Source organism: Mobula hypostoma, chromosome 8 (assembly GCF_963921235.1).
Source record: "Mobula hypostoma chromosome 8, sMobHyp1.1, whole genome shotgun sequence".
NCBI lineage: Eukaryota > Metazoa > Chordata > Chondrichthyes > Myliobatiformes > Myliobatidae > Mobula > Mobula hypostoma.
In genome coordinates, this window is record NC_086104.1 from 35845890 (window position 1) to 35857325 (window position 11436).

General features: G+C 38.8%; 1 protein-coding gene across 2 annotated transcripts; it reads right to left on the bottom strand.

The window, feature by feature from the left end:
* Positions 1-667: 667 nt before the first annotated feature.
* LOC134350089 (multiple coagulation factor deficiency protein 2 homolog) lies at positions 668-10440 on the bottom strand. Of its 2 annotated transcripts, XM_063055019.1 has the most exons (5): positions 10306-10440; positions 4728-4916; positions 2601-2760; positions 1982-2009; positions 668-1302 (listed from the first exon to the last, which is right to left on the bottom strand). In XM_063055019.1, exons 2-5 carry the CDS (start codon positions 4904-4906, stop codon positions 1250-1252), a joined length of 420 nt encoding a protein of 139 aa, XP_062911089.1. In that variant the 5' UTR covers positions 4907-4916; positions 10306-10440; the 3' UTR covers positions 668-1249. The 2 variants fall into 2 exon arrangements, with proteins under 2 accessions (XP_062911089.1, XP_062911088.1); XM_063055018.1 differs by having other exon boundaries at positions 714-2009.
* Positions 10441-11436: the final 996 nt, after the last annotated feature.

Consider the following 11436-nt stretch of genomic DNA (forward strand, 5'->3'; position numbering starts at 1 on the left):
AGGGATTAGTTTTGCTGTTTATTTACTTTTAGCTGGTCCGGCATAACATTTTGGGCCGAAGGGCCTGCTTCTGTACTGTTTTATGTTCTAATTTCAAACATGGGTTTAACATTGAAGAATACTATTTCAACATATGAAGTAGTAGGTGGTCAGTATTTCGAAGCAAACAGCCTTGGCTTTGTTTGACTGATCCACCAAGTCTTGGCTCGATGTGACAACGCAAGGGCCAATGAATCAAATTTATGCACTCTATGCTAGAATCTCTCATGGGGCTGTCTTATTGGCATGGGACAGCGGAAGGAAATATAGAATATTTTTATAATACAGACCCAGAACTTATGGAGTAGGGGGACACTGGGTGAAAGAGTGGTGCTTAAGTAATCCACAGAACACTTTTCCAGTCGAGGAGAAATTCGGAAGTGGTCTGGCTGTAATTTACCATGTTTGATTTGTTTGTAGATGGTGTAGATATTTACACAGTTTTGTTGTTTATGCGGCAACAAATACACAATCGCTTCTTTATACTTTAAAGAATAACTGTTTATCATTAACTTTAGATTACTTTGCTACTTTCAGCCAGCCATCTGACCTCAAACCGTGAACACAAGATGTACCAAGCCCAAACTACTGGCATCAGCAATAATACTACCAATCTTTTAAGTGGTGTATCTATATACAAATTGAAAAGTGGAATAATTTGATCCAAGGATAGTTAAAAAGTTCTGAGGGTGTAATAAGTTTAAAATTAATTTAATTTTAAATTACATATGAATATTACAAGCACAAAATCTATGCAATCAGTATAAAATTGGTTTGTCCACTTTAATTAACACTTGCTGTAAGAGACACTAGTAACACGTACATTGACATATAAACAGTGTAACTGGAGACCAGAACGTTCTCCTTGTACTATTGAAAATGTTCACTGCTTAAGTCTACATTTAGTCCTTTGATAATGAATAATTTGCAGCATTTTAAATGGTACTCATTCTTTTCCAACAACTCAGATCTTAAAATACACTTTAATAAAATACAACAGAAACTTCTAATATAGGCTTTCATAAATCAAAAATAACTTTTTATCCAAATTACCACAGAACTGGTTCATTATGCTTCAATAAGCATAAAAATTTCTATTATACAGCACAACAGAAACTAGGAAATAAATGCAAAGAATGATCAGTGCAAATATGAATTATCATACCAAACTGCATGCTGGAAGTATTCCATTGCTGTCCCCTAGACTGGTTTAAGAGAGTGGAATAACAGACTTCTCAATTACAACTTCACACGAGTAGGTTTCTGAAATTAAATGTTTAATATGCACGTATAATGCTTTACTTCATATATATATTCTACCCAAAATCAGAATTGATACAAACAAAATAATTAACTGGTCTCCCATATTTCAACTGTTTAATATTGTGCAAGTCATGGAAGAAATGAAGATTTACAAACTAAAAACTTATCCTCCAATCCAATGGAGTTGCACTTATGGCTTAAGAGCAACTATCCGCTATTTTAACTTCTTAAAAAGATTAAGAAAAAGAATGAATTTGTTATGCTTTTATGTCAATATTTCATTCATTTTTTACTGAACAAGTGGCTCCAATGCAATGTCACAAAATATTGCAATATTAGGATAGCAAGCGTAACAGAATCCTTTACACTTCATTTAAATTGCACAAAAATATTTTTATAGATATCCAGTGAAATTTCAAAATTGGGTTTATAATTCTGTACAAGTTAAAACCTTCTGAGAGGCTGGTAAACTATAATTGGCTCAGCTGTTAAGAAAATAAAGTTAACTGACCTTTACCAAACAAAAAAACCTTACAATGGCAGTCAGAAATGGAAAATAAATCAATTGTGCTTTTTTATTCTAATGATTTTGCAAATTCAGCATAATCAATGTATCCATCATTATTTTTGTCATCATCTCTTAAAATATCATCAATTAAACTAACGATTTCCTCCTCACCCATGGGCTGCCCTTGGCCTCCACTTTCCTGCATAGGAAGACAGATCAGAAAAAAAGAGTTATTTGAGTGTGTGAAAACTAGGTTTTATACAAAAAAGATAGTTTACTTATGTAAATGTTTAAACAGAGGTTAATTTGAATTATTAGCATGTACGAGCATTTACAGCTATGCATTTTAATAGGTTCAGCTTCAATTAATACATCCTATGGGATTCTTCTTTTCCTTTACAGATGCTACTGAGTTTAATTTTATTCTGTTTCATTAATTTACAATTTGCAGCCCAGTACTTAATAAAATTGGATCATCATTTACACCCTGTACAAAACCTAGTAAATTATTCATTACAACTGCAAAAAAAAGTATGCTGCAAGTCATGCTTCTAGCTGCAGTCATACTGTCAATTTTTGCAGTAATAAAAAGTAATTTAAAAATTGCAAAGTGCTGTGAACCACTTATTTAATTCAGATCCTGATTAAAAATGCTTTTAAATCAAATGCTAATAATCACTGCAAATTCCATAGGGACCAGAATCACAAAAACCTGGAAAGCTCTAGGTTCTAAATCAACATAGATTTCACCCAATAAACCAGAAAAGACTGGTGAAAACTTAACATTTACCTCTTTATGTACATGTGCAATGGCTGAAATTAACTCCAATCCATCAAGCAAGTTATTCCCATCGTAATCATGCATTTTAAAATAATGAAGTTGAAGTTCTTGCGGTGTCATCTCGGATTCGGGTTTGTCTATAACACCATCTAAATGCTCCATTATATGACTGGAAAATTAATAGAAATTCATTTGTTACAAGCATTGCGTCCATTCAAAAACAGCAAATTAGGGTGACTAAAAAGCATATCTATTAGAGAATGTTCTGGAACATTAAAATGAAAGATACAGTGTAAACAAATAGATTTCTCTTATTTAGCACACAACAAAAACTAGCAAATTATACTAACTTTTCATTAGGAGGTCCGATATGAACTTCTAAGAAGTTATTACATACTCATATTACATAGCAATCCGTTCATCATAAAACAAATAATATTTCCCAGCTTCCAGTACTGTTCATCACCCCTAAAGTTACTTCAGCTAAGCAGCCAGGACATGGACAATGCAGAATGGAAAATTACAAAGCCCTTTGGTTTAATTAGTAACCAATCTGATTTCTTCACGCTAAACACTTAGAAAGATGGTACTGGCAGGTCCAAGTGCAAGTTCAAAAATGATTTGTGTTCATTTAAGTATTTCTGACTATATTTGAGTTCCTCCAAAATAATAAATCATTGCAATAAAATGGTTATTTGCTCAAGCCTTTATAGTTTCACATTCGTTCTTGAATTGAATCCATTTCTAATGATACAATTCTGTTCTGATATGAAGTATGGAGTTGCAATTTGAAAGTTCCAAAAAAGCACATAAACGTTAACTAGAAAAATTCCAAAAAGCAATACAATAGATTTTTAATGATTTCAGTTACAAATCTGAGCATAAAAAATCCACCTTGTATAGTTATGTGATGATTGGCCTTGCAATTAATAGAAAACTAATCGATAAAGCATTGGTGAAGCCTCACCTTGAGTACCGTGAACAGTTTTGGACGCCTTATTTTAGAAAAGATGTGCTGATGATTGGAGAGGGTCCAGAGGAGGTTCACAAGGATGATTCCAGGAATGAAAGGGTTATCATATGACGAACGTTTGATGGCTCTGGATCTGCACTGGCTGGAATTCAGAAGGATGGGGGGGGGGAATTTCATTGAAACATTTTGAATGTTGAAAGGCCTAGACAGAGTAGATGTGGAAAGGATGTCTCCCATGGTGGGAGAGTCTAGGACAAGAGGGCACAACCTCAGGATAGAGGAGTAACCATTTAAAACAGAGATGCTGAGGAATTTCTTTAGCCAAAGGCTGGTGAATTTGTGGAATTTGTTGCCACATGCAGCTGTGGAGGCCAGGTCGTTGGGTATATTTAAGGCAGAGATTGATAGGTTCTTGATTGGACATGGCATCAAATGTTACGGGGAGAAGGCCAGGAACTGGGGTTGAGGAACAGAAAAAGAAACGATCAGCCATGATTGAATGGCACAGTAGATTCGATAGGCCAGATGGCCTAATTCTGCTCCAATGTCTTATGGTCTATAAACTACCTACCCATCATATATATGGGAGAAACTAAGTTTGCAATCTCCAGGCACACAGCGAGAGAGAATTAGAGGTCCCTTTTCAATTTTCCTATTCCAGCTTCTCCTGAAGTGCAGTATGTTGTTGGAGGGAGTTGGGTATCACCAGTGTTATCAAGGACATGTTCCTACCATATTGCCTCATTCTGTGATGGCTAACATATCTGGTGTATGAACCCCAGAGACCAGAATATCTGCAACAATCAAGCAGAAAATTGAAGAGGCATCTGTTCAAAATGTGCCTGGCATGTTTCAGGACTATTCTGAAGTGTTTGTGACCTTGATTCCAAGCAAATAAAGACATATCCTTATGTTTCAAGCTCAAGCAACAGAGCTGTTCCCCCTCTGCTTTAAGCACATGAAGAAATAAGTGAACAAAGGAGCAAATTATTGAAGTAACTACATCCAAACAAATTGAAAATATTCCAAGTTAAAAACAGACTTTTTACTTGCAAAAACAAATGTTCAATTAGGTACAACTGGTAAACTAGAAAGGAATTACAAATAGAGAAAACTGCTTTAGTAGAATATATTTTCCTTATTGCAGAAAGTGAGTTACATACTCTTTGTCTTGAACAAGATTTTTGTCTAGACGAATGTTTGGTCGATGACCCTCAGTAATTTCAGGATCATGTGCTGGATGGTTTTGAGCATGAGTCGAAAACAGGTGTTGCCTGCCTGACAGTACAAGACACAAGAATCCTATAAAGCAGCTCCTTGCAATTCTATCGCTGCATTCCATGGTGTCAAACCTGCATAAAAGTGGCAGAGATTATTTCAATAAGAGCAATGAACTGCTGTAGTCCTTAACATTGTTCAGAAGACTAAGTACTTTTATTATGTAATAGTTGGAATTCAGAAGTAAAACTTCATAATATTAAAAGTTCCTGCAAAAATGAGGAATTACACTTAATTACTCTTTCTCTTAAAAAGCTCGATGGAATTCATGCATTTGAAGGACTAAAGGGTTCAAGTTAACCACACATCACTGGAAGATCAAATTGTCAAAATTTTGTACCAATTTTGCTTGTTTGACTATTTATTATTTCAGCTTCTATCAACAACAACAACAAATATAAATAAGTACCTTTAAAACAGCAAGTTGCTTTTCAGGAATATTACTAAATTACATGAAAAAAAATCTCAGGTCAGTTGACCAAAAACCTTGGGGAGTTCTTTTTAAGTCCTCCAGAAAGGTAGGTGGTCCATATACATTTGTTGCCTGCACACTACTAAACTCAGAAGAAGTGAACAATTCAAAGCTTGTGCTTCAAAAATTTGAAGCACAAGCTTTGAATTGTTCACTTCTGAAAGGTTTTCAGAGTTCAGTTACATTAGTAACAGGCATCAAGAGTGTGATAATTAAAAAATTCCAATAAAGGATGTGAAACACTGTAAATTAGATAATATTTTGTCAAAAGTGAATTGCTATCAACTATTCAGAGATTTCAGTTGATCCCAAGTATTTCCAGCATTTTAAATGTTTTTAATGTATGATAGCTTTATTGCTCTTTGTTTGGCAGATTATGGTATAGAACCAAGAGGCAGCAGGGAATGAAATCACTGGTAAGAGATGAAAAAGGATCTAGAGCTAGTGCTTTCCCAGTGTATATGACGAATAAACGCTTCTCGTCCGAAGGGTCTCGGCCCAAAGTCAAATATCCATAGATGCTGCCTGGCCTGCATTTTACGTGTAAACCAGGTACAGATATCAATTATAACCGACGTTTCAATGGCAAACTCTGCCGTCTTCTTCAGGGATGAAACATGGGCATATATTGGTTATAATCGATAGCTGTACCTGGCTTGAAGCCTAAGAAGTGTTTACTGGTAAGAGATGCTTATAGATTCCTGATAGCAGTCCTGATGTAGGGTCAGATAAATATGAGGAAGTTTACTGCAATACAGACTGAGCAAATGAAATCAGTGCTATTTTTCCACCATACCCCCTCAGAACACAGTTCCCCAATTTTTTTTGCCAAGCCTGCAACCCCCCCCCACCTCCATTTGCCCACCACCAACACACTCAATTCACTCCAAGAAAGGCACAAAACCTCTTAGTTGTACTGGAGAAATTAATGGTCCAGTGCAAGCAAGAAAACAAAAGTTAGTAATAGTGCAGTCAATGTGCTTGAAAATTGCTAAATCCCTAATTATATAGTTCAGAGGAATTTAACAAGGATGATTCCGGTAATGAAAGGGTTATCACATGAGCAAAATTTGATAGCTCTAGGTCTGTACTCGCTGAAATTTAGAAGGACAAGGGGGAATCTCATTGAAACCTTTCGAATGTTTAAAGGCCTAGACAGAGTAGATGTGGAACGGATGTTTCCCATGGTGGGAGAGTCTAGGCCAAGAGGGCACAGCCTCAGGATAGAGGGGCATCACTTAAACAGATGTGGAGAAATTTTTTTAGCCAGAGGGTGGTGAATTTGTGGAATTTATTACCACAGGCATGCAGCTAATGGAGGCCAGGTTGTTGGGTTTATTTAAGGCAAAGCTTAATAGGTTCTTGATTGGATAAGGCATCAAAGGTTACAGGGAGAAGGCCAGGGAGTGGGACTGAGGAGGGGAAAAAGGATCAACCATGATTGAATGGTGGAGCAGACTCGATGGGCCAAGTGGCCTAATTCTGCTCCTATGTCTTATAGTATGGTCTATACCTCCCCAGGATTGAAAGATGTGAATACGGAAATAATGAACTCCCTGGCTGTCATCTTCCAAAATTCGAATGTTTTCAAATAGTCCACATAGCAAACAAGAAAGGTGAGAAACAGAAAACACAGTATCTACAAGTGAGCCTGCTCTCGCTTATTGGGAAAACAATGGAATCTATTATAAAATGACATTAAAGTAAGACCATCTACTACAGATTTTTGAAGATGTATTTAGTAGAGAAGATGAGAGGGAACCAGTGGACATAGTACAGTGGATTTTGGTTAAACACATCGACCAGTATATTTTGGCCCCATTTAGCCAAAGTTTCATGGAAATAGTTAAAAAGGTATTAAAAAAAAAGACAAACTACTGTTTAACTGAGTAACACCATATATTGAAATGAAATACAGAGCAAACTAGAATATTACTACAATACCATAAAACTATGTACTAGTTCCCTTTAGTCATGAACAGAGAAATTCATTCAGTGTACATGTTCTTTTGATTGACTGGAAATGAACAAAATCAACAGACACCTAGGGTAAATAATGCCTTTAGACAATGCTATCAACGATTGCATCCTCCAAACCTTTATCATTGTAACATTCAAGATGATTGTTGATATAAATTCTTCATAGTTCTTAACTGTTGAAGTGAAATTTTTTCATCTTTTCTGGCATCTCCAAGACTGAATTCTTGAAACTGTAGTAAGCAAAACTGTTCTGAATGCTTATTTCCCATCAACTATCAATGATAAAAAAACTCACTGTCTTTTTGAACACAAGTGCACACAACTGATGCTATCTAATAACTATTCACGCTAAGCACAGTTAGTGTCTAATTGCACACAAATGCACAGGCCTGAAGCTACAGTTCCCATTTTGCAAAATTCTCCTGCCTCAATTAAGCGGTATAGTGTCCCAAATTAATGAAGGGAAACCGGGCTATTTTCTCGATTAGTTTCTGTTCTGTAAGAGTTGTCCCAAATAAGTGGCTGCCCTGACTAACTGATGGCCCCATTAACCAGAATCCACTGTACATAGATTTTTCAAGTTTTTTTTAAAAACAGGCCTTGTAAAGGATTGGTAAACAAGGTTAAAGTAGTTGTAACTTAGGGCAATAAACTAGAACAGAACAAGTGTAGGAAAACAAACAAAAAATAAACAGATCACGCTGACAGGCCACAACCACTGGAATTATGTGGGGATCAGGTTGATTATCAATGACGTCTTGAAATGTGTTGCTTCGTTTTAGTATAAAGAACAGTACATTGCATAAACATTACTACAAGATGCAAAAATAAAGAAATAGTGCAAAGACGGATGACGAGGTAATTCTCATACACCATTCAGAAATCCGATGGCAGAGAGGAAGAAGCTGTTCCTAAAACAACGAGGGTCTTCAAGTTCCTGTACTTCCTCCCTGGTGGCAGTAACAAGAAGGCATGCCCCTGACAGTGAGGATCCTTCAGGATGAATGTCCTCCTAATCCTGTGTATTTGGAGCCTCCTTACCAGGCAGTAATGCAGTCAGTCAGAAAAATCTCTACTGTACATGTGTAGAAATTTGCAAGTCTTCCATGACATAGCAAATCTCTTCAAACTCCAGCCTCTTTTAAATTTCTACAGATGCACAATAGAGAGCATTCTGATTGGTTGCAGAATCAAATGGTATGGAAGTTAAATTTGTAGGCTCAAAAAAGGCTGCACAAGGTCTCAAAGATTTATGAGCCTATCCATGCAAGTCTCATAAATCTAAATAAATGCCCCAATTAAGTTGACATAACTCAATGCAACACTTCTTTGCTGAATGACCCAAAAAGAGCAGAAAAGTATTTCCTGACGCCACAGACTGTAGACATTCTCCTATCAGACTATGATCCCATTCCCATCAACCCATTCTCTTACTTTTTCTATCTTACATCCTTCATCTTCACCCAATTCCCTCACCAACTCTCTGATGCCATTTTTAGACCTGGACTGCTGGAGCTGAGGCAGCAACACAAGATGCTACACTATTGGGCCACCTATTCCTCTATTCATTTGTCAGCAAGTATGTTTTCTCAGGCTAAATGGTGACATATCACAAATCATTATAAAAGGCTAGCTCTTGGTATAATACATTATGTGCTCTAGAACAGTGAATGTAGACACTTGTGCTAGGCACCAAAGTTTGCTGGCTGAATGTCTGGCTTATCATCACTAGCATTGTAATCCTCCACTTACAGCCTATACAGAAACAAACTCAGGACTGTTTTGATGGCTAATTTCTCAAAAGCACATGCACGCTTATCGTATACTAAGCAACACACATAAAAGTTGCTGGTGAACGCAGCAGGCCAGGCAGCATCTCTAGGAAGAGGTACAGTCAACGTTTCGGGCCAAGACCCTCTGTCAGGACTAACTGAAAGAAGAGCTAGTAAGAGATTTGAAAGGGGGAGGGGGAGATCCAAAATGAAAGGAGAAGACAGGAGGGGGAGGGATGGCGCCAAGAGCTGGACAGGTGATTGGCAAAAGGGGTAGACAGGATCATGGGACAGGAGGCCTAGGGAGAAAGAAAAGGGGGAGGAGGGGAAACCCAGAGGATGGGCAAGGGGTATAGTGAGGGGGACAGAGAGAGAAGAAGAATGTGTGTATATAAATAAATAACTGATGGGGTACGAGGGGGAGGTGGGGCATTAGTGGAAGTTGGAGAAGTCAATGTTCATGTCATCAGGCTGGAGACTACCCAGACACAATGTAAGGTGCTGTTCCTCCAACCTGAGTGTGGCTTCATCTTTACAGTACAGGAGGCCGTGGATAGATATATCAGAATGGGAATGGGACGTGGAATTAAAATGTGTGTCCTCGTGTCTGCGTTTATCGTATATTATCAGTTCTGCCGCTATCTGAGTGAGTTAGTAAATAATTGAACCTGTTACTGGAGGCGGGGGGGGGGGGGAAGGCTTAGTTCCAGAGTGTCTCTGCCACAAGCCTAACAGTAATTACCCCTCCACTACAACTCACATTACGACCACAGCAATTCATGCGAGGTTTATGCAAATCCGCTAAATAAGGTGTCAAGAGATAAAACAAGCTATTATCACATATCAGCTGAATAGAGGAACACTTACATCGCCCTGAGGTACGGAACCCCGCCCACATCCCTACCCAATTGGTACATCAGTCCTACTGGTTGTGACGTCCCGTGCGCTGATTGGGACGGAGAATGCCGGTCAAGCCATCTAACCGGCGTCACATACCAACCAGACGCTGTTGGTGATGGGGGAATAGCCACACGGCACCTGGACGCGCAGCATAAATGTAAACATGTAGCGTGGATTAAACACGCAAGAAATGGTCGCCTACCTTTCCCACGCCATCGCCTTCTGAAAGCGTGGCCGCTAAGCTGACTTTCGCTCGCGTATTGACCGTTAGACCGGACACTGCCGCAGGTTTAGTCGAAACCGCAGCCCTGCCCATCAACAAGACAACCACACACTTACCGCCTGTCACTATCTTGTCGCTCGGAGCAGCCTGCCCGCACGGCGACCGTGACTATTTCGCTCACTATTCACGGAATCCCCTTTGAACCCACGTGACCGAGACTCCCTTCAGCCTCGCCCCTCCGGAGGTTGATTGGTGGACGTCTGCGTCACGTGACCCCGGGGGGAAGCGCGTGGCAAAACTTGCAGTTTGCCACGTGTGTGTCTCGGAGGTAGAGTTGGCCAGCCTGGCCGGAGTTAGGATAGCTCCAGCCGATGGACGGAAACGGCTGCAGATTTGAAGCGGTCACGGTGCGATAAGCACCTGACTGATTGCAAAAGCAGAAAATGCTGCCAAATGCTCACCAAGTGCCCAAGTGGGGCAGCGGTTGAGCGAGAAGTAGAGTTCATTTTACAAGTGGATGATCGTCAGCCCTCCCATTCAGATTTGCATTCGTCGATTTGTTTGCAAAAAATATATCAATGGCGTGCTTATACATAATTAATGATCAACTTTAGCTCTTTGGGCTGGAGAATTTCAAACACTAAGATCTTTATCTGAGCTAACACCGCTGTCCATACAGAAAAGAACAGCTCCTCTGCGTTGACCTTTTATGGAATATGTTTCAGTTTATTGGAATCTTACTGATAATTCTAAAAGAGAAATATACTGTAATTGAAATGGCAAACTAGAAAGCATAGATGAACTGAAATGTGGAACTGCAGCGTTCAGATCAGGTGACCCTGACCTTACACAAATGGAGATACAATATCTGTAATGCTATTAGGGATGCCAAGAGACAATACCAGTCCCAGATCAGCCATAAGTGGTTTTACTGTGTATGTGTGTGTGTGTGTATGTATGTGTATATATACTGTAACGAGCTACAAAACTAAGTTGGGCGGCATCCCTTCCCGATGAACTTCATGCATTCCATGCACATTATGAGCAGGTTGACTGTTAAGCTCCATCTAATACCACATTTTGCCTTCTGAGGGGAAGCCAATTCTGAATCCAGGCTGCCAAGTTTCCCTGGATCCCAAGCATCCTGTCTTTCTGAATGAACTTACCATGGGGAACTTTATCAAATGCCTTACTAAATTCATTTACACCACATCCACTACTCTGCCTTCATCAATTTGTTTTGTCAC

Coding starts and splice junctions, on each gene's coding strand:
- LOC134350089 (XM_063055018.1), bottom strand. CDS start 4,906: ATGGAATGCAGCGATAGAATTGCAAGGAGCTGCTTTATAGGATTCTTG. Junction 2,761..4,727: donor AATCTTGTTCAAGACAAAGA/GTATGTAACTCA, acceptor TTAATTTTCCAG/TCATATAATGGAGCATTTAG. Junction 2,010..2,600: donor TTGCACATGTACATAAAGAG/GTAAATGTTAAG, acceptor CTTCCTATGCAG/GAAAGTGGAGGCCAAGGGCA.